The 24119-nt window shown below is 42.6% G+C and overlaps 1 protein-coding gene across 7 annotated transcripts in view; it reads right to left on the bottom strand.

Moving 5' to 3' along the window:
• Positions 1 to 24119, bottom strand: part of DACH1 (dachshund family transcription factor 1) — a 1193143-nt gene that overhangs the window by 452819 nt on the left and 716205 nt on the right. For 4 of the 7 annotated variants that reach the window (XM_029603010.1, XM_029603009.1, XM_029603011.1 and 1 more), the window contains exons 4-5: positions 8581 to 8736; positions 7809 to 7981 (exon numbers count right to left, since the gene is read on the bottom strand). In XM_029603010.1, coding sequence (XP_029458870.1) covers positions 7809 to 7981; positions 8581 to 8736 — 329 coding nt within the window. The remainder of the gene's footprint in view (positions 1 to 7808; positions 7982 to 8580; positions 8737 to 24119) is intronic. The other 3 variants (XM_029603012.1, XM_029603015.1, XM_029603016.1) reach the window with 1 other exon arrangement.

Genomic DNA, 24119 nt, shown 5'->3' with positions numbered 1-24119 from the left:
CTATCTCATAGAGCCCATCAAGGATATGGACACAGATGTACTGGCATAGTGGTAGCATAAGTCCAGCGTCTGGCCAGACTTAGCAAGAATGGCACAGCATTATCTCTCTTACCCACCAAGTGTCCCCAGTGAAAGAGTGTTTTCAATGACAGGAGACATCATAAGCCTTCCTCGATCCCGACTGTCACCACTATTGATGGAAAAGCTAGTGTTCCTGAAAATTAATCTGCTTTTGCTTGGGTATTCAGATTTGCCATGCAAGTGGCAAGACAAATGAAAGAAATTTGAATTTGCTTCTAGTTATGCATTTTGGTCTCTTTATTCTTTGTTAGGTGAGGGTCAGCACATGTGATTCAGTTGAGGTTTTCTGCTGGCGTGTAGTTTCTGTGTAGGGCTCTATAGTAGCCTGGCTTGTTCCGTTTTCCTAATAGGAAGTGTTTTGGTGTCTTAAGGCCTGGTATAATATTTTCAGTGTTGCCTTTTCTTAAGTAAGGTGTTTACTGTTTTAGTACTGGAAATTGGTGCTGTTTTGGTGTGGGATGCTTACCATTTATGCAATTTCTGTTCAGACAGCATACGTATTCTTTCTGTCATTCTTAACAATAAAAATAATATTGGGCGTTTATTTTTTATTTCCGCTGTGAATTGTAATGAGCAGTGTGTCACACATGTGAGCGTGGTCTGTCAGGTGTGTCATGATGGTAAACAGGTTGATAACCATTGGTCTAGAGTAGGCGACCCCTCCCTCTTTTGCCTCAAAAGAATGCTCTGGTGGTCTAGGGCAGTGGACCCAACCCTGTCCTGGGGGCCCAGCAGCCAGTCGGGTTTTCAGGATATCCACAATGAATATGCATGAGAGAAAATTTGCATGTTATGGAGGCAGTGCATGCAAATTTTCTCTTATGCATATTCATTGTGGATATCCTGAAAACCCGACTGGTTGATGGGCCCCCAGGACAGGGTTGGGGACCACTGGTCTAGGGCCCTCAAAACCCATTCTTCCACCCCAGACCCCCTTCATACCTTAAAAAGAATAACTGGTGGTGCAGTGGGGGCCCAGAATGCCCCCTAAATCTGGGCCCTTACTGAACCACCAATAATTAATTTTAAGTTGGTGGGTCTGGGGACTAGAGCAGAGGGTCTGAAGGGCCTGAGACCACTGGAGAATTATTTTGAGGCAAGGGAGGGGAAGAAGAGAGGGGCTTACCCTAGACCACTAGAGAGGTTTTTGGTTTTTTTTAGAAAAGGGGGGTCCAGGAGAGAGGGAGTTTTGGGGGGAATCGAAGAGGCATACTACAATGAAGGGGTCTTTGTTTGGGGTGGGGGTTATGCTAAGGGGAGGAGTTTGGGTAGGGGCAGGGCATTGCAGAATTTTTACATTTTTTTAAAAGGCTTTTTTATTGCAGGGCCACCTCAACAAGTGGCCCCAGGGTGAGCAGAGGTTTACCCAGACTCCCAGAGTACATTTGTGTATTCTGTGGAGGTGGTGTCATTTGATGATCTGTCTCTTTAACAAACCTCCCAATTGACATCGGAATGCATGTTAGCATCCCACTTTTTCCAGGAAAAAATGACTACACCTCCCTGAAATGCAATAAAATAACATGGCTGAATTTTTTTCTAAGCCAACTGCGTTATTTTATTTGGATTAAATTTGGTATGCATTAACTGCTTTGCCTTCATTAAGCGATTTTATGCATTTCAATGCATTGAAAGCAGCTATTTTCTATAGGGGGAGGAAATATTTATAAAAAATCACACAAAATAGTCACAATATGCTGATATCACATGATGATACAACCTGTAACAGAGGACTCGGCACAAATGTAATGCCAATAAATATTCAAATAATTTTATTGAAAAAAATTTTTACTTTTTTAATTAGAACCAACATGTGCTAAAGAACATCACATATTAAAACTATTATCGACGCATCATCATTCTATCACCATACATCCCATACATTCATACACCCATGCCCATAATGATGATGCGTCAATAATAGTTTTAATATGTGATGTTCTTTAGCACATGTTGGTTCTAATTAAAAAAGAAAAAAATTTTTTCAATAAAATTATTTGAATATTTATTGGCATTACATTTGTGCCGAGTCCTCTGTTACAGGTTGTATGGTTGTACTTAATAACAGAGGTATACATACTTTATATTATTACCTGAATAGATATCACATGATGAACATCATTAAACATTGTTTGTCATGTGTTATAGCCATAATGCGGCTTAGTAAATGTACCCCTAAAACAGAATTAATTTTTCTACTTGAAATGCACATTTATCCTATGCTTGATTTTGTCCTCATATATATTTTTAACAAATCAAATTTTAAAGTTTGTGTTTGAATAAAATGAGAAAAGAATGTAAATTACTTTCCTTCACATATAAGTAAATTACATTATTATCCCATGTATGACTAAGTTAAATACTTAGGGCTTTATTCAAATCTTTGGAGTAATTCAGAATTTGTATTTATTTTTAATTGGCAAATAAGGACAGAAGAGCAGAGCTAGCAAAGGATCACTAAGACTTCTCAGATATCACTATGCACCCTTTACACAGAGCTATCTGCTACTTCACTTTTAAGTCATAATAGTGCTGATGGAATAAAAGGAATAAATGACAGATAATAGAGTCTTGCAACTCATTTGTATGTAAGCCTTTTAACCTTAAAAAAAAGAAGCAGAGATGACTTTAAAATATTATAACACAAAAAATGAAGTAAGGTTCCAAAAGGGGCTACAAATATAGCATCAAAATCTCAATGTCTTATAATCTAACTGACCGTGACTAATGGTATCATATAATTCCAGTGAAAATTGTGAAAGCTATGTAGCCCCAAAAAACAATCATACCTCACAACATTTCAGTGAACAAAGATGTCTCCCAAACGCTTTCAACCGGAAGTGACTCTATGCTCCGTATCCTTTATAGGTATAAAACAAAATTCCTCACGCTCTTACCCTTAACCAATAACTGTTTCAGTCACAAAATGCAATGAATGGCAAAACATTCTTTATAGAGTTTGCACTGTATAGTCCCAATCATTTGATGGTGATGTGTTGCTGTCTCCTCCTTTTCAACATCAGAAATTAAAGACTTTTACATCATGTAGCTCTTCCTTGGTCGTTTATGTTCCTTGGTATCCCTGTTCTTTTATAAACCTTAGTAAAAACAATGTGGAATTTACATATCCACATGAGGGAACACCAGAGCTGCGCTAGATGTGGGAGGGCTGAAGCATCAATTGTGAAAGATTGTGCTAAATTACAGGATAATTTTGAAGATTTGACTTTTACTGTTCTTACGAAACCATTTATGAGTTGGAGGGGTGGTGGTTTTGAAAGGGTTTTGGTATGACGAGAAAAGAAATGGACCTATTGTAGTACCCCCATGGGTTAAATAAAGCGAAAGACTGGTCAGTTTTTAAGAAGTCTGATGCTGAACTGTTTGTTGGGAGACTAGGTTTTCAGGGGAGGGGAAGAGGTATTTTGTTTTATATATATAAGGGATATAGAGCATGGAGTCACTTCTATTTTGAAAGTGGGAATAATCTTTGTCCACTGAAATGCTGTGAAGTATGATTGTATTTCAGGTCTATTTTATACTTAGCTTTCACAATTTTCCCTGGAATTATATGATACAATTAGTTAGTTAGATTACAGGACATTGAGGTTTTGATGCTATGTTGTAGCACCTTTTGGATCCTTTTAACTTTGACCATAATGGATTCAAACTCTCATACAAGCATAAGTGCATTATAATATCAACAAACAGTTCTATGCTATATAATAATTTATATTCATATAAAAATTATAACATACAGAAAAGCAAATATTCTTATATACAAAATTTGTGTTAATTATAGAATGAATTAATTGTCTGGATTGCCCATAAACAATATATGAAACCTTGTAAGGGTTTTCATTATAAAGATTGGGCAGTGCAAGTTACATCCTTAATCTCCCCTACAACAATAGTATATTAACTTTACAAAAGCACTGACTTGCTGTGAAATTTAAAATAATTGTAATATCTATGCTAGCCAATGGAGAGAGATGAAATATGGTTTTAAAATAATAAAATGTCAATGCCTTTGATTTTACCTCCTATTCATGTTAAAATACTGTAACTATATCTTTTAGTACAAATGGTAAGTACATGTTTCACCACACAATTCACTTTTTCCTATATCAGAAAGGAGAATCTATGACCTACTGATCTAATGAAATTGCTAACAAGTTGAACTTTCTGAAGTCATGGGCAGGTGATGAAAACTACCTCATGTCTAAAGCATCCCCAGGTCATTGCTGTCGCATTCCGTGTGATTCATAGCTGTCACAATTTGCTGTCCCAGCTCGTTGCTGCACTCTCCTCTTATTCATCCAACTCATATATCTAAACATTCTATTATGAAAGGACATCTAATGTCCATCTCATTTCTGAAAGGGCAGCTTTAAACAGCCTCTGACTACAAAAAGTAGAACTAGCTGTAAAATTACACCACTTGTGGAATATAATACAAGAGTCTTACCATCTGTGATACCAAATCTATGTGATCTGTTTCAACCAGTTTATTTTGTCTTATGTTCTTGTCTTTATCCGACCTTCAAAGAGTTTCACCATAGTGAACATATACAGTTTCTTTGTGATCTCCAGTTTTACTCCTATTTCATCTCAATAGAATGTGAAATGATCCCCAGAAAGAGAGCTTACATTTGAAGGTTTGTAAGTCCACAGATAACAAAACAAACTGTGGGATTTGTGAATATGAGAAAAGAAAACAGATCTTGGATGCTGGCGCTAACAATAAGAGCTTGGCTCATGACTAATATAATGCACAAAATGTGAAGTTTTGGAATCCTCAGCAAAGGGAAGCTCTTCTCTCTCTAACAACATCCCCACAAAAAAAAACTAAACTTAACTTCCCAATGACATCACTGAAAAGTAAAAAGATGTTGATCCTGGGAGAGATGAAATAATTCCCAGTAATATATATACTATATTCAACAATCATTATATGTTTTCTGATGATAATGCACCATCAGACACTATACATCTTCCATCTATATAGACAAGAAGCAGAGTTGTTTGTCCATTTAATAGTAATGAGTAGTAGATAAACAGGTCTATCATAGAACCAAAGAAAACATGTATTACTGAGTGCATTTTTAGCCCTGTCTGATACCTTATTAGAGATAAATGAAACAACAGTTTGTTAATCATTTTAGATCTTAAAACAGCTTTTGACACAATTGATTATGCCAGTCTCTTAGAGAGACTGAGGACCCTGGGTATGGGTGGGAAAAATCTGGACTGTTTGTGTTGTTTCTGTTACAAAAGAAACACATTTGTGCCTATCAACATTTCTTAGTCAAAACTGTACTCATTTACATCAGGAGTTCTTCAAGGCTCCATTTTATTGCCTTTTATTTTCAGTTTGTATATGACACAACTTGGTGAGTTGATCAGTAAATATAATATCAAATACTTTTTCTATGCTAATGACATTCAACTTCTTGTGCCTTTAGGCCAGGATTGGAAGCTGGCTCTTGAAAGTAACCAAGTAACTGTATTCTACTGAAAAACAGGCTTACTAACAATTTCCTGCAGTTAACCTTGAGAAAGACAGAAATTATGTGGATAGAGAAGGATGAGCCAAATAAATTAGAATGCTTACTCATTTCTAATAATGTTTAAATTCCTATAACATTGCAGGCAAAAAGCCTAGGGGTTACATTGGAAAACAATTTATCTATCATTTTCAATATCTGTGCTACCTGTAAAACTTGTTTAATTTATCTGTTAGTTAAGACTACCTAATTTATTCTTGGGTAGGGATCAGCTGTGGGAGCCAATGCAGGTGCTTGTTTCTAGGACCCACTCTGGGGGATCATATATTCTCTGTTTTAAATGACCTACATTGGCTGCCAATGGACAGAGCTTGCCTAACTTTTAAATCCTTAAGGGGTCTACCTTCAGGCTATCTGAGCAATTGACTTATGAGAGAGCAAGGACCACCTAGTTTTTCAGAAAAGTCTTAAAACCCTGGCTTTTTGATTCACTAACTCAAGAAACCAAAAAGATCCCAAAAATCCTGAATTACAAGCCCGACTAAAGCAACATCAGGATCAGCAACATAACTAATTTAAAAAGCGTAACACTTAGAAAAGTATCACTATATATCTCCAGTCAGGTGTCAGCAAGCCAGTGTAAGACGACCTGAAAGGTGGTTGCCCGGTCCACTCAATCATTCACCCCGGAGAGAAAGTGAAAAGAGAATAAAACCAGAAAACTTTTGTAAATTTTTGATATGCAAATAAAATCTTCTTTTCGCAAAATTAACACAAACATGCTATTCACAATACTGTCCTCTATGGTATGACCACGTGTTCGTCTCAGATCAAACAAACCCCATGTACGCTATGATGTCTCAGAGCAAACAAACATTATAGCGTACATGGGGTTTGTTTGCTCTGAGACATTACAATGAATACATATGGTCACACCATGTGAATAGAGTGTGTTAATTTTGTGAAAAGCAGATTTTATTTGCATATGCAAAATTTACAAAAATGTTCTGGCTTTATTTTCTTTTTTACTTTCTCTCTGGAGAAAATGATTGAGTGGATTGGGCAACCATCTTTCAGGTCGTCTTATACTGGCTTCCCAGCTTGCTGACACCTGTCTGGAGTTAGACAGTGATATTTTTGTAAGTGTTGCGCTTTTTGAATTAGTTATGTTTTAAATTCATTAACCAGGTGATTTTACATGGCATTCTGCAGCATTAGCAACCAAGCAATTGCATTTCATAGGATTCAGGTAGAGGGACATGATTATGTAATAAATTTATGGAAGTATAAGGGAATATTAACATTCGGTTAAATTTTTAAAGCTTGGCGCGTGCAAAAACCGGGAGATACGTGTATGGCCGGGTTGAGTGCTCGCCGAGCGCATTTTCAAAACGGCCCGGTACATGCGGAAGTGCCAGGTTGTTGTAAAGGGACGGGACGGGGGCGCGGTATAGGTGGGGTGGAGGGCTGGCTGGGGCAGTGCCATTTTGCGTTGTCCTGGTGAGGCATGTGCCAGCAGCCAGCCGGCATGCGCAACTTAGTTCTGCTCAAAGGAGCAGGTAAGTTGAAAACCAAAAAACGTTAGGGAAGGTAGGGTGGGTTTAGGGATCAGGAAGGAGAGAGGAAAAGGGAGGAAAGTCAGTTAGGGGGATAGGCCCGATCATGTCATGGAGTGTGAGTTAGAAAATCCCCCCCCCCCCGCGCACGCATGCATGTGCGTGCAAGTACTGGATTTAATAACATGCGTGCGGCAACGTGCACGTGTTATAAAATTGGTGTGGCCATGTGCGCGCGTCAGGAACCACGCGCACATGGACACCCGCGTGGGCCTTTAAAAATTTACCCCATTTTTAGTTAATGTTTTATATTTTTAGTAGAGAATGCAGTTTTATAATATTGTTTTATTTTGTAGTTGAATTTTTGAATGAATTGTGATGCTGATCTACTGTGCTTCTTTCTTGCTGGGTACATCAATTTTGGTGTTCCAGCGAGTAAAAAAATGAAATGAATGAATGAGTAAATATATATATATTGAAACTAGATGGTCTACCATGATAGTGTGAGATAAAAAGGCATTTCTGTAATTTAGAAAAAATTCCTTTTAAAACAAGAACAATGTTAGTTAAAAAGTATGGCCAACAATGAATATATAAGGATTAACATATTTAAAGAAAAAAATAGAAAAGATACATGATCATGGGTATCTTTCAAAATTTTCACCTTAATAACAGATGTTTCCACTCTGGATGGGGGACTTTGTACTTGTGCTGCTGCTGCCATATTTGCAATGGTAGTGAGGTGGTTCATCTGGCTCATTGCCATAGTAACAGATGCTGGAGGTAGGCTGACAGGTATAAGTGGGTGAGGCATCATCATAAATGGAAGTTCTAGTCCTAGAAAGCGAAAACAAAAAAGAAATGAAAACATTACATCGTTTTGTACAAAACACTGACGATATCTCTCATTTCTACATCTGTAAATAGTAACAACATGGATAATTTCAAAAGTCATCAAGTATTGTGGTCTTGATAAAAGTCAATGCAGCAAGAATACACTTATTGGATTAGTAGAATTCTACATCAGAGCAGCACTAAGCAATCGTGTTGTATAAATTACTATAAGTACAAATTTAATTATCTAGATGTCATTTATATTTGTATTTGTGTTGTTCCCACTCATCAAGTAAATCTTGCAGATTTGGATACACATTCTGTATTTTTTAACAGAAGGTTTAATGCTCCTGCTTTGGCCATGGACAAACATTTATCATATCTCCACTGGGGGTTGGGTAGCAGGGCATTAATGCCCCCCCCCCCCCCCCTATAGTACACTTCCTCAACTTCAGTCAAAGGGACCATCAGTTCATGGCTTAGACCTTGCATTTGATCTTAGCCATAAGGCTGAGAAGTGATATGTCCATCCTATTTAAGTAAACACAACAAAATAGAAACACTTATGAGAACTACCAATTCTAAAGGATAGTAACCCATACCATTTGGCAGAAGGTGGTTCTGTTGAAGAGGGTTGAGAGGATGACTAACTGGTAGGTTATGCGGTCCAGACAAGCTGGGATGGTTAATTGAGGCCTGAGATCCTTGGGTGGGGGTAGATTGATGTTTTTCTTTATCCCAAGAACCATCACTGCTGCCTGTGGGAATGAATATAAATTATTTGGATACAGAAAGAGTCCAAATCTGCAATAAGGTGACAGATCAAACCCAATGGCAGAAAACCAAAATGGGGTACAAGTTCTACTTTAGCCTGGGAACAAATCAGCCTGTTTAGATAAAATCGGCACATATAACATGTTCATATATTAAAATTATAATTACGAAAATGAAACAAAGGGACTAAATGTATTTCAGGACAGAGAAGATCATATGACCCTAAACCAGTTTTCTGCTGCTATAATATACTAATGATGTTATGCTCAAAGCCAAAACAAGGCTGGTACAAGGTAAATCTTAGTTAATGCGTTCATTTTCCCACCATCTGATACCTTGCATTATTTTGCTATTAAAAAGTACAGTTGAAGTTACAGTGGCTATTGAAAGTCTACACTTCCTTGAATATTTTTTCAGTGTGTTAGACTTGCAGTAATTTAAATGAAAAGGTGTTTTTCTACTCATCAACATACCATACCCCACACTTTTCATGGTGAAAAATGTTTTATTGAGGGACAAAGCACATACGTTGTGAAAAAAACAAAACTGAGGTCTAACAATTAAGTCTCCATCCCTCTGAATCAATACTTATTGGTAGCTATATGTCTGGTGGAATAGGTTTACACTAAATTTGCACATCTAGATTTGCCAATATTAGACCATTCTTCACTGCAAAATCTGTTAAAGCTCTCCCCAGTTCCTTGAGAAGAATTGATGGACAGCAATCTTCAAGTCATGCTACAGATTTTTGATTGGACTAGCATGGCTCTTATTAGGTCACTCAAATAAAGCAAGCAAATGTGCAGAAAATTATTCAATGTCCACACATCATTTTAAGTGAAAGAATTATATTTCTGAGATGGCAACTCCACAGTGTTTATAACAGGGTATGATTCAGGATGGGTCCGATTCACCATTCAATTGTTTTACTTGGGTCTGAACATGTCATACCTCTAACTCTGTTGAAATTTTCTCTGTTTTAGTTTTTATTTTTTTCCTATGTCCTTTTTTTCCCACATCCGTTTTCCCAGATTTGTTTGTGGAATATGCTGTGCTAGATTATTTACTGTTATATCATATTTTTTACAAAATGTTAAATGTATCGAGTTTTTTATATAGGCACTTGGTCTATATGCTAGTATCATCTCTAGTTATGTTATGAAATCGTGTTAGAGTATACTATTTATTAAATTCTGCTGGCACCATGTCTTTGTTGTCCACCTTTTTGAATTGTTGCTTTTGTAACATTTTTTCTCTTTCATTTTCTAGAAAAAATAAAGTATTGTTCTGTCCCTCCCGATGCAGCTTCACGGCGAAACACGAGTCCGTGTCGGGGGACCCGTCCTGAATCATACCCTGTTATAAACACTGTGGAGTTGCCATCTCAAAAATATAATTCTTTCACTTAAAATGAAGTGTGGACATTGAATAATTTTCTGCACATTTGCTTGCTTTATTTGATTATTTTGTGTGCAGTAGTGCTCTCTCTTTGTTTTTTGGATCTTATTAGGTCAATCCAGAACATTTATCTTTTTGCTCCTTATTTGCTCCAGTGTAGCTTTGAATGTGTGTTTCAGGACATAGTCATGCTAAAGGTTGAACTTCCATCCCAGTTTCATTTTTATTGGAGAATGCAGCTGGTTTTCCTTAAGAACTTTTCTGTGCTCTCTCCTTCTATTCTAACAAGTGCCCCAATCCCTATTGATAAGAAACGTTCTAATAGCATGATGCTGACACCATCCTTGCTTCATAGTAGGGATGGTGTTCTCAGGGTGATGTGCTATATTGGGTTTGTGCCTAACATAATGTTCTACATTAAGGACACAAAGTTCTATTTTAGTTTTGTCCGACTACAAAACTTTTTGTCACATGACTACATTATTCCTTGACTGTTTCATTGCATACTTCAAAAGGGATTCAAAGTGGGCTTTTGGATAATGGCTTTATTTTTGCTCCCCTATCATACAGGCCAAATATGTGGAGTGCTTGATACAATGTTCTCACATGTATACTTTGACCAGTCTTGAACATGAAAGCCTGTAGCTTTTTTCAAAGTTGCCATTGACCTCTTGGTTATTTCCCTGATCAGTCTCCTCTATGCTTGGCCAACCAGTTTGGACAGATGGCCTGATATAGGCAGGGTTTTCCTAGCAGTGCCATACATCTTCCATTTCTTAATAATCATCTTAAGCATGTTCCGAAAGATATTCAGAGACTTTACACTTCTTTTATATTAATCCCCAGATCTGTGCCTTTCCACACCTTTGTCCTTAAGTGCTTTTAACAACTCCTGATTGCTTATGGTTGAGTCTTTGCTTTGAAATGCACTACCCAGCAGAGAAAACCAACAGGAACTGCTGAATTTATCCTGTCATGTGAGTATTTAGGATTGCTATAGAAGCACAAGGTGGATGAATACGTATCTAACCAAGCTATTCCATTTTCTAAGAAATTCTGGTATATATGTTTCACTTGGAAGTTGTAGGGTAATGGTGTGTAAATACATGAAACAAACACTGGTTTAATGGATTTTACTACCAGATTTATTTATTAAAATATTTATATTCAACATTATCCACCATTCTAAGCAGCTTACAAATAACATACATAAAACAAACCACACATAAAATAATAAAATAAAATACAGCAAAAATAAAATTAATAACTATAGATAGTGTAATCTACACATAGAATAACAGAAAAAAGACATGACAGACAAGCTAAAAATGACATAACAGGAGCCAAACACTCTTTACAAGCTTGAATATAAAGATAAGTTGTCAGTTTCTTCTTAAAAGTTTTAAAACAGGCCTCCTTTTGTAAAAGCTCAGGTAAACTATTCCAGGATATTGGACCTGCCACTACAAATAACCTGTATCTCGACTCAGCCAGCCACACTGTATGTATTCATGAAACATTCATAAGGCATTGCCCTGCTGATCACAGATTCTTTTCAGGCCTAGAGATTTTTCATAGTGAACTGATACATTAAGGTGTTTTGTTACTCAGTGCCTTTTGAATCAGTGTCAATATCTTGAATAAAATTCTCTACTTACTGGGTAACCAGTATAAACTGTATAAAGCAGGGGATTATGTGATCAAAATGAGAAGAACCGGTTAATGTACAAATTTTGTAGAGCTCTCAGTGCAGAGGCAGACAAACCCAAATAGACAGAATTACAGTAATCAAGCCCTGATAAAACCAAAGCCTGAAGAACTGTCCTAAAATCAAGGGGTGGTATAACCTTACCAAGGATCACTAAGCTGCTCAAAAAGTTGTAACATTTTCTGGTTGGTTCCTGCTGTCCAGGGTTCACCCAAAGTTTAGAGAGTTCTGTGTAAAGTGTAGAACTCTTGCCCTCTGCAAGTTTCCTGTGTAAGGAAGGGCACTAAGGGGGATGAGATAATGCTTGTTTGAAGAGTAAGAGATGCATGGGGAAGCAAGGTGAGGTACATTTCCTCCACAGTGAATTAATTGGGGCAAAATTATTTAAGATGCAGTGAAAGACATCTTAGAGAGAGAGAGAGAGAAAGAGAAGAAGAGTGAAGGAATATTTTGGAGTGTAAGGGCTCCTGAGCTTTAAGAATTTGGAAGTTCTTGAAACTGATGAAGATTCCTGATAGTTATCTGAGGGAGGAAACCCTAAGGGAAAGGGTGGAATTCCTGCTGGAGAAGTTCCAGGGAAAAATAATAGAGGTGTTGATGTTGGTGAACTGCTGCTCTGAAGGCCTTGAGGGTGAAGTTTTACTGTTGAGATTTATTCTAAAAAGAAAGAGGAGAAGATGTGTTGCTTTTATTTGATTTTTCTAAACTGTATTCTACTATTGTTGTTCAAACAACCATCTTGTCTGAAACTCTGCCTGCTTTCCTTTGGACTTACTAAATATATTCTTCTGTTTTGGAACCAACTCAGTGTGACAGTGACTTGGTGCTTTTAGTAAGTCTTCCCTTGGGCCTTCCAGAGACAGCCTGTTCCGCAACTGTCAATACCCGGTGGACGCTATCTGTTCCTATAGCTTCAGCAGTAGTACTCACATCCCTCTGCAACTGTGAAAGTGATGCTCGAGGAAAGAGGGGTTACAGTAGTAAAAAAGGTTTAAAATACAAAGCATACAGATATTGAAAAATGAGGAGCTTACCATAGATTTTACATGAGCTTTAAAAGTTAAAATTTGGTAAAAAATAATGTGTAAGTTCCAAACTTCATTTACAATTAGAATTGACCAGTGCTCAAATTGCATGCTACTAGGACTACCAAGATGAGATCTCCTAAGTCAATTAATCTCGGTTTTTCCTATTTTTGAAGCTTATTTATTATTATATTGTTGCGCTTGGAGGTGGACCCTTGTCCTGGAGTAGTGGAGAATGGCTCCATGGTAGGGACCAGGAAGCACCTGCCCCCAGGGGGTGGAGGAGACAGGGGCTAAGATGAGCTTCATCACTGGAAGCCCACGGTCCCCCCGGGTGGAGCCCGTAGGGACCCAGGCCACTTGGATTTAGGTGGGCCTCGCAGGGTCTCCTGGAGAGGTTGTAGAGACATGCCACGGGAGCAAGGGAGTGTGGTCAGACTCTAGGCTGTAGGTCTGTAGCCTGGAGGAGGAGCAAGGGAGACCCGAACAGCATAGGCGATGACAAGGCAAGGGACAGAGCCAGAATCAGGAGACGTGGTCAATGGAAGCCGAGGTCAGAATCCGAGGATCAGTCCGAGGAGTAGTCAACGAGGCAGGGGTCAGGTTCCGGAGGTCAGACGAGGTCACAAGGCAGGCAGAGGTCAGGATTCAGGCAGCGGATAGAATGGTCAAGAAGCAGGCTGAGGTCAGTACCAGAAAGACAGTCCGAGGGTACTACCTGGGGAGACAGGACAGACAGACGCTGGAACAGAAGGATGCTGGAACAGAAGAACGCTGGAAGGCTGGAACAGTAGGATGCTGGAACAGTAGGACGCTGGAACAAGACTGGAACATGACTGGAACAAGGCTGGAACAAGACTATGAACGTGGAGGAAAACTAGAACACTTACAGTACCGACCCGAATGCCAAAGCAAGGAAGTGCAGGCAGGGACTTCCTTATATCATTCGATCAAGAGGCCGGGCAGTCCGTGAGCGCACATGTAGGGGCGTGGCCAATGCCACTGGAGACGCCAAACTACGGTGTGAGGCCTGGTGCGCAGTGGAAGGCCTGGCGACCGCCGCCGTGGGACGCCGAGGCCTGGAGGAGTGTGCAGCTGTCGCTGGGGAGGCTGAGCCATGACCTGCAAAGGAGCTAGTGAGGTGAGCAGGCCGTGAGTGGGCCAGAAGCGGACGGGCGTGCAACAGTACCCCCCCTTCTAAGCCTCCCCCTACATGGTCGTGGCTTTTCAAGAAAGGTCATATGAAAAGTTCTGAGGAGCTCTTTGTTGAGAATTTTGTGGGAGGGTTCTCATGGGTTCTCCTCGGACCCATAACCCTCCCAGGCTAAGAGATATTCCCATCTACTTCAACAACGACGGACATCGAGAACCTCTCTTACCTGGAGAGACGAGTCTGGTTCGGCAGAGATCTGAGAGGACCAAAGGCTTCAACAGAGAGACATGGAATGTGTTGTGGATACCTGTGGCATGAGGCTGTTGGAACTGATAAGACACTGCTCCCACTCTTCGAAGCACTGGAAATGGGCCAATGTACTTGGGAGCCAGGTGATGAGAAGGAAGTCTCAACCTTGTGTGTCGGGTGCTTAATAACACCTTCTGACCAGGACGGAAGACTGGAGTGGGACATCTATTTTTTTGACTTGATTCCACAGCTGGTAAATGGTGTGGGCCATGAATTGCGCAGCTGGAGAAGGAACAGTCAGAGGAACTGGAAGTGGTTGCTGAGGTTGTTGTCCAAATACCACAGAGAACAGAGATACATCGGTGGCAGCAGCAACGTGGGTATTATGCTACAACTCAGCCCAGGGTAGCAAATCAGACCAGTTGTCCTGCTGGTCATTCACATAGGAAATAAGGAATGTTTTCAAGCTCCGGTTGGTCCTTTCAGCTTGACCATTGGCCTGTGGGTGATAGGCTGACGTGAAATTCAAGGCGATGTTAATTTTTTTGCATAGATAGGGCCAGTACCTGGCGGAAAAATGTGGTCCTCGGTCGGATATAATTTCCTTTGGGAGTCCATGGAGATGGAAAATGTGCTTTAGGAACAACTTGGCTAGTTCTTGGGCTGATGGGAGGCCCGGCAAGGGAATAAAGTGACCCATTTTCGAAAAACGGTTGATAATGACCCAGATTACGGTATTGTTCTGGGACGGAGGCAGATCTGTGATGAAGTCTGTTGAGATGTTGGACCATGGCTCGGTAGGTGCTGAAAGCGGTTGGAGTAGGCCCCAAGGCCATCCGGTAGGTGGTTTCTGTTGGGCGCAGACGGGACATGAATCTACATAGTTACGAGAGTCTTGCACCATTTTGGGTCACCAGTAATATCTTTGCAGCATCTCTAGGATTCTGGTACGACCCTGGTGTCCTGACAACTTGGAATTGTGGGCCCATTTCAGAACTTGTTCACATAATCTACGTGGAATGACGGTATTCCCCACTGGAACTGTAGTGGTCACAGCAAGGGATATGCAGGCAGGATCTATGATGTGTCTGGGAACATCAGGAACATCCTCTGGTTCGAAGGATATTGATAGTGCATCAGCACAGAGCTTCTTGGATGCTGGGCGTTAACTTAGAATGAAATTGAACCAAAGAAGAGCGCCCATCGGGCTTGTCTAGGATTCAAGAGTAGAGCTTCCTTAAGGTGCTCAAGATTCTTATGGTCGGTGAAAATGGTAAATTTATGTTGTGACCCTTCCAACCAGGAGCACCACTCCTGGAGCGCCAACTTGATGACAATAAGTTCTTGGTTACCAATGGTGTAGCGCTGCTCTGTAGGAGAGAACTTGTGTGAGAAGAATGAACAAGGTATCAATTTATCCTTTGGAGAAAACTGACTTAAGAAGGCTCCTGCTCCAATTGTAGAGGCGTTGACTTCGACGACGAATGGACGTCTTGGGTCTGGATGCTATAGACAAGGACCAGAACAGAAATCTTCTTTTAACGTCTGAAATGCGGCTTGTGCTTTGGGAGTCCACAAATGAGTGTTAGCCCCTTTCTTGGTCATGGCGGTGAACGGAGCAGCTAGGGTAGAATAATTGGAAATGAAGCTCCTGTAATAATTAGTAAAGCCAAGGAAACGTTGTAAGGCCCGTCGGCCTACTGGCTGGCGCCAGTCTCGGATCTCCTGGACTTTAATCTGGATCCATGGAGAAACCTCGATCAGATATGATGTACCCTAGGAAGGGTAAGCGATTTCGCTCGAAGAGGCACTTTTCTAACTTGGCATAGAGATGATTTTCTCTTAGACGTTGGAGGACGATCTGAACATGTTCTCGATGGGATTCAAGGTCTTTGGAAAAGATCAGGATGTCGTCAAGATATATGACTACGAATGAATACAAGAGGTCTCGGAATATTTTGTTCATTAGGCGTTGAAAGACTGCTGGGGCATTGCATAGTCTAAAGGGCATCACGGTATATTCATAGTGACCATCTCTCGTTTTGAATGTGGTTTTCCAGATATCTTCAGGTTGGATGCATACCAGACTGTACGCACCCCTCAGATCCATCTTGATGAAGATCCATGCCCCTGAAGGCGGTCAAACAGCTCACTGATAAGGGGCAGGAGGTCTTTGCGGGTTATGGCGTTGAGCCCTCTGTAGTCAAAACAAGGGCGTAACCCGCTGTACTTTTTCTTGACAAAGAAAAAGCCCGCTCCAGCGGGAGAATCAGAGGAACGAATGAACCCTTTCTCTACATTCTCTTTGATATACTCAGACATGGCTAGGGTTTCTGGATGAGTCAATGGGTAAGTTCTGCCCTTGGGAGGCGTCGTGCCTGTAAGAAGTTCTATAGATCAATTGAACTTGCATAACGGAGGCAAGGTATCCGCCTTCTGCTTCGAGAAGACGTCTTCGAACTTAACATACTGAGTAGGCAAACCAGATAAAGTGGTAGACTTCGAGACAGAGACTATTGGAGATACTTGACATAGACATGTTTTTTGGCATTTGGAACCCCACTGCACCAACTGCAGGGAATGCCAATCGAAGTGGGGTTCATAGACCTGGAGCCAGGTCAGCCCCAGGATGACTGGATGCATAGAACGTATTAACACATAGAAGGACATATCCTCCTCATGGAGAGTGCCCACGGTAAGACGGACAGCCACTGTTCGATGGGTGATGAGCCCTGGAAGATGTTCTCCTTGAATGGAGGCGATGCAGAGGCTCACATCTGATGGCTGAAGAGGAATGTTCAGAAGCTTGACAATGTCATCCACGATGAAGCTGCCACTTGCTCCTGTATCGAGAAGAGCAGTGGTGGCGAAGGAGTGGGCCTTGATGCCCAGAGAGACTGTAAGCAGGAGTTGGGGGTCGGTGACAGTAGTGCCTAAGCTCAAGATCCCCGCCGGGCTCAGGTGTTGCAGCTTTCCGGACGGACCGAACAGGACTCTGAAGATGTCTGGAAGTGCCAAGGTAAAGGCAAAGATCCTCCTTCCTCCAATGGAGCCATTCGGTTGGAGACTGTCGCCCACTGTTCACCTCCATAGGCACCACCACGGGAGAAGGTGGTGGTGCTGGAGTCTTGGCTGGAGGACTCTGGACACGCATGGGATGCGGTGTAGGAGAGCAGGAAGCCTTTACTTCTAGGCGCCTTTGCCGGATACGATGGTCAATCTTTCTGGTGAGGGAAATCAGGTCCTCTAGAGACGTGGGAGTCTCACGGACAGAGAGTTCATCTTTGAGAGTGCTGGAGAGTTCATCTAAGAAGATGGCTTGCAGACAATTTTCTTGCCATCTGAGCTCAGTAGCCAGGGTCCTGAACTCCACCGTATACTCAGAGAGGGTCCGTGACCCTTGACGGAGGTGGCGTAGATTATGGCTGGCTACAGCTTGGCGGCCTGGGTCTCCGAAGGTCTGCTTGAAGAGAGCAACAAACTTGGAAAGCATGAAATCATAGCATTCCCATAAGGGAGAGGCCCATGCAAGAGCCTTCCCTTCCAGGCGGTAAAGAATGAAGGTCACTTTGGTGGTTTCCTTCAGGAACAAGGAGGGTTGCAGTGCAAATTGCATGAAGCACTGATTGAGGAAGCCACGACAGGAGCGTGGGTCCCCATTGTATCGCGGAGGTGCAGGGAGAGCCAACAATGCTTTCGTAGCTTAGAGGCCGATAGGCCCACGGGATTGGTCAGAGCTGTATCTCACAGCTGGGAACGAAGCTCTTCCACCGAAGAGGCTAGCGATTCCAAAGTTTGGTGATGTTCTTTGACTGTGGCGGCCAAACCCAGTAGGGCCCTGGAGGCGAGAGACTCCACCGAGTCCATGGCCTTGACAACCTGTTGCGCCTGGAGGTGGACCCTTGTCCTGGAGCAGTGGAGAACGGCTCCCTTGTAGGCACCAGGAAGTACCTGCCTCCAGGGGGCAGAGCACTGGAGGAGACAGAAGCTAGGATGAGCTTCACCACTGGAAGCCCGCGATCCCCCCGGGTGGAGCCCGTAGGGACCCATGCCACTTGGACTTAGGTGGGCCTCGAAGGGTCTCCTGGAGAGGTAGTAGAGACGTGCCCAAGGACAGCAGGGAAGCGCAGTTGGACTCTAGGCTGTAAGTCTGGAGGAGCAAGGAAGACCCGAACAGTGTAGGTGATGACAAGGCAAGGGACAGAGCCAAAATCAGGAGACATGGTCAATGGTAGCCGAGGTCAGAATCTGAGGATCAGTCCAAGGAGTAGTCAACGAGGCAGGGGTCAGGTTCTGGAGGTCAGATGAGATCACAAGGCAGGCAGAGGTCAGGATCCAGGCAGCGGACAGAATGGTCAAGGAGCAGGCCGAGGTCAGTACCAAAGAAACAGTCCGAGGGTACTACCTGGGGAGACAGGACATACAGATGCAGGAACAGAAGGATGCTGGAAGGCTGGAACAGTAGGACGTTGGAACAGTAGGATGCTGGAACAAGACTGGAACAAGACTGGTACAAGGCTGGAACAAGACTATGAACATGGAGGCAAACTAGAGCACTTACAGTGCTGACCCGATTGCCAAGGCAAAGAAGTGCAGGCAGGGACTTCCTTATATCATTCGATCAATCAGGGCGCGCCGCAGAGCTAGGCCATGCCCCTGGCCCTACAAGAGGCCAGGCAGTCAGCACACGTAGGGGCGTGGCCAATGCCACTGGAGATGCCGAACTCCGATGTGAGGCCTGGTGCACAGTGGAAGGCCCTGTACGGTAAAGGTCAAAGCTTTCATCGCCCCCTCATGGAAGGTGCTCTTTACCACCCAGTCGTCTAGGTAAGGGAACACATGTACCTTCTGATGCCTAAGGTGGGCTGCCACTGCTGCCAGGCACTTGGTGAACACACAAGGGGCTAATGCCAAGCCAAATGGCATTACTCGGTACTGGTAGTGAGCCTGTCCAACCACAAAGCAGAGAAACGTCCTGTGATTTGGGAAGATCGCAATGTGGGCGTAAGCCTCCTTGAGATCGAGGGAGCAGAGCTAATCTCCTTTTCTGAGGAGTGGGATCAGAGTGCTCAGAGAGACCATTTTGAACTTTTCCCTTTGAACGAATTTGTTCAAGGCTCTGAGGTTGAGAATGGGATGTAGGCCCCCAGTTCTCTTTGGTATCAGGAAATACCTCGAATAGAACCCTCGGCCTTGCTGATGATGGGGAACGGGTTCTACCACTCCTGCCATCAGGAGAGCAGAAATTCTGTCAAATGCATTTCCTGCGGGGTGGAGGAACCCCACAATGGACATGGGGGAAAATCTGCTGGAAATTCTCTGAAATTCAGACAATACCCTTGGAGAGCAATGGTAGCACTCACCAGTCGGATGTGATGAGCGGCCAGCAGTGGGCGAATCAAAGAAGCTTGCTCCCTACCGGGAGATCATGCGCCAGGGGCTGGTTGACCCATGCTCCCTCCAGTCCTCAGCCAGGGCTTGCTGAGGATCTGGCTGGGTTTTGGGGTTTTGCTGCTGACAAAAGCGACCCCGGAACCATCCCGGGATGTGCGAGCAGGAGGGTAATATTTTCTCTGCCTATAAAAGGACTTCCTGGAACTTGGCTGGGAGGATTTCCTGGCAGAGTACAGTGGATCGGAAGCATTAGCTAACAGCTGTTGAAGGGTTTCATGGTGATCCTTCAATTGAGCTACCTTATTCCAGAAGAGATTTTCTCCTGTACAGAGAAGGTCTGAAATCTTCTCCTGTTCCTCTGGACGAAAGTTTGAAGCACGGAGCCAGGCCATCCTTCAGTTGCCGATCTCCACTGCGGCCACCCTGGCTGCTGTTTAGAAAACTTTGTAGGTGGATCTCACCTTGTGTTTTGCGGCTTCTAGACCCTGTTGAACAACTGCAGAGAACGACTCCTGTTGCTGCTACGCCAGAAATTCAGCAAGTTATGGGACATGGTTCTACAGGTTCTAGTTGTATTGGGCCATATATAACTGGTAGGAGGCAATACAGGTGATTAGCACAGCACCCTGAAAGATTTTCCTACCCAAGGCATCCAGTTCCCTATGTTCCCGGCCCGGAGGTCTGGAGGCATGGGTGCGGGAATGCTTGGCCTTTTTATCACTGTCTGGTGAGGGAGGTGGAGTCATTTGAACCCTAAGGCTTGCTGTACCAAATAGGTGGCATCCACCTTCCTATTCACAGGAGGAATCGATATCAGGCATTCCCATATCCTAAGGAAGAGCTCCTTCAAAATGTTATGGAATGGAACAGCCACTATTTACTTTGGGGCATAATGAACTGGAGCACTTCCAGCATCTTATGGTGAGCATCTTCCTCCATGAGGAGTTGGAATGGGATGGCTTCAGTCATGGCCCGAACAAAACCTGCAAAGGAGAGATCCTCTGGAGGAGACTGACGCCTTTCTTCTGGTGTGAGGACTCCGAGAGGAGATCACCAGAGCCTTCAGAGGGGGACTCAGAGGAGTCATCTCCCAAAGTATAATAAGAAGTATAAATGAAGAAGCAAGGGTTCCGGCGCCTCGCTGAACGACCTCCTGCAGTCGATCTCCTGCCGGCGCCATTTTCCGTACGAAAACGATTTGCGGCGGGAAATCGCTCCCTGACCCCCGCTGGACCTCCAGGAACTTTTGGCCAGCTTGGGGGGGGCCTCCTGACCCCCACAAGACTTGCCAAAAGTCCAGCGGGGGTCCGGAAGGACCTCCTGCCGTCCAATCGTGTTCGTCTATGGCCGCCGCCATTTTTCGGCGCCATTTTGGAAAATGGCGCCGGCTGAAGACAACAAGATTCAGTAGCAGGAGCCCATTCCGGACCGCTGCCGTTCCGGACCGCCGCTGGACCCGCAGGTTATTTAAGTCATTTGGGGGGGGGTTCGGGAGGGTGGGGGATTTAATTTAAAGGGTCGGGGGTGGGTTTTAGGGGGTTTTAGTGTGCCGGCTCACGATTCTAACGATTTATAACGATAAATCGTTAGAATCTCTATTGTATTGTGTTCCATAACGGTTTAAGACGATATTAAAATTATCGGACGATAATTTTAATCGTCCTAAAACGATTCACATCCCTAGTGGCTAACCCAGGTTACAAGTACCTGGCAAGTGCCCAAACATTAAATAGATCCCATTATACTAATGCCAGTAATAGCAGTGACTATTCCCTAAGTTAACCTGAATAATAACAGTTTATGTACTTCTCCTCCAGGAACTTATCCAAACCTTTTTTTAAACCCAGCTACACTAACTGCCCTAACCACTTCATCCAGAAATGAATTCAAGAGCTTAATTGTGCATTGAGTGAAAAATAATTTTCTCCAATTTGTTTTAAATGAGCTACTTGCTAACTTCAGGGTGTGCCCCCAATCCTTCTATTATCTGAAAAAGTAAATAACCGATTCATATTTACCTGTTCTAGTCCTCTCATGATTTTATAGACCTCTATCATATTCCACCTCAGCTGTCTCTTCTCCAAGCTGAACAGCCCTAACCTCTTTAGCCTTTCCTCACAGGGGAGCTGTTCCATCCCCTTTATCATTTTGGTTACCCTTCTCTGTACTTTATCCTATGCAACTATATCTTTTTTGAGATGTGGTGACTAGAATTGCACACAGTATTCAAGGTGCAATCTCACCATGGAGAGATACAGAGGCATTATGACATTCTCTGTTTTAATTACTATTTCTGTCCTAATAATTCCTCACATTCTGTTTGCTTTTTCGAATGTCACAGCACATTGAGCCAACAGTTTCAATGTATTATCCACCATGACACCTAGATCTTCTTCCTGGGTGGTAATTCCTAATATGGAATCTAACAATACGTAACTACAGCAAGGGTTATTTTTCCCTATATGAATCACCCTGTACTTGTTCACATTAAATTTTATCTATTTGGATGCCCAATCTTCCAGTCTTGCAAGGTCTTCCTGAAATTTATCACAATCCTCAAGTGATCTATCTACTCTGAATACTTTTGTGTCATCTGCAAAATTGATCACCTCACTCATCATACCCCTTTCCAGATCATTTATAAATTTAGAAGCATTAATTTGCTTTGAAAATTCATGGATTATTGTCCACTGCCTCTTCCTCTTCCACCTCTGAGCTGGTCGAATCTAGGAAGAAAGCAAACAGCATTAATGTCATTCTATCAGCTTGCAAGCTCCAGGGTGCGATGTGCAGCTTCATTCAAGCTATTAGATGGCATAGTATTAGTGGGAGAGGTGGAGACACACAAGTCCAATAGGTGGTAGCAAGGCCACAGATGTGTTCCCTGATATATGGAAGCTTCAGTATAGTATTTTTGAACAATGGATGCTTAGCTATTAAAAGGGACATGAATGTTGGCTTAGTGTTTGGTTAATTAGTGTAGGGCTATGGTCTAGATTGCAAGCCATCAAGCGCCAGAATGCAATACTTAGTGCATGGGTGTTTCAAGGTGATATTTTTAAGAGTCGGTTCTCATAACCTCTTGAGTTAACTACTAGGCTTGTGGGTCATGCTTCATAGCAGTGCTGGCCATTTCCCAGAAAATCGGCATGAACAATTTATTGTGCCTGATGGTTTCTTGATGCTATAGGTAGATATACAGTCCTGCTAATTGTCAGGATAACAATAGGGCTAGTGATAGAAGCAGGAAATAGATAAACCTTGTTGATATCTCCCTGATGGCCTTATTATAAACATACCTCCGGCCTTCACCGGCCTCACATACAGCTGTTCTAGCCGCTCCCTATGATTGAGACACCGTTCCCGGTCCTTTTTCTTCAGATCCTCCATCTATACAAAGAAATAGCAATAAAATGTTTTGTGTTCATGCTGCTAGTTCTGTGACCTCCCAATTACTATATTTAAATGCTTTCAACTGAAATATTGAGTCAGAAGATGGATCTTTGCTCCCCCTTTATGCAGCTAGATGCGGTATCCTGCCGCATAGCCAAAACGTTCACCAGCCCAGGGAAAAATCCCTGACCAACAAAGGAACCCAGTTTCAGGAGGAAGCTAGCAGACCAGTCCAGCCATTCTGAAAACTCAATGTAATAAATTATTATAAAAACAAGAATACTCTGCTACTATAGACAGCATATAGCTTTGGGGTGTAAGATTACCTGTATGACTGGTCCAATTCTTTAATTTCTTGAAAAAGGGCATTGTTGTGCTCTGCCATAGGGACCAACAATAAAACCTGTAACATGTCCTTAAGGATGTTCTTTCTCTTATTAGGTACTTTACTATAATAAGGACTTTACAATAAAGCCATCCCTTGTTATCCTACTCTGATATTTAACTCTAACCATATAATAATTTAGCAACATATGTACATTGATCATGCCATTAATGGCATATAAACCTGTAACTGCTTCCATATATGCCTACTGCCTCCTACCTTACCAGCAGCTACATTGCCCCCCCCCCCCCCTTGCATCCCTCTCATAACTTTACACCATCTCAAAAGCTCCCTATTGCCCCTCCAACCTATTAGCACCCCTACCCTCAATTCCCTCACCACATGACCCCCTCCCACACTTACTTCAAACCCCCTACCACCATCCCTCAATGTACTTACCCCACAGGCGCAGGAAGCATCTCCATTGTATTCGGCCTGGAGGACCCTCCAGGTCTGCTCATGCACTGGCAGTTCTGCGGACCCCAGTAATGGGAAACAGCAGCTCCTCATTTCTAACCACCAGGGATGCCATTCATGCCATGTCCTTAGTAGTGAGGTTTGGCTGGGGGGCCATTTTCAAATGAGTCCATCCCAGAGGAACAGGAAATTTGCATGTGTTGCCGAAAAAACATGCTTTCACCTGGGTGGTTATGCGCAGACAT

The sequence above is a fragment of the Rhinatrema bivittatum genome, chromosome 5 (genome assembly GCF_901001135.1).
Source record: "Rhinatrema bivittatum chromosome 5, aRhiBiv1.1, whole genome shotgun sequence".
Classification (NCBI taxonomy): Eukaryota; Metazoa; Chordata; class Amphibia; order Gymnophiona; family Rhinatrematidae; genus Rhinatrema; species Rhinatrema bivittatum.
Note: the sequence above shows the minus strand (reverse complement) of the source record. Positions and strands in the feature narration are given on the sequence as shown.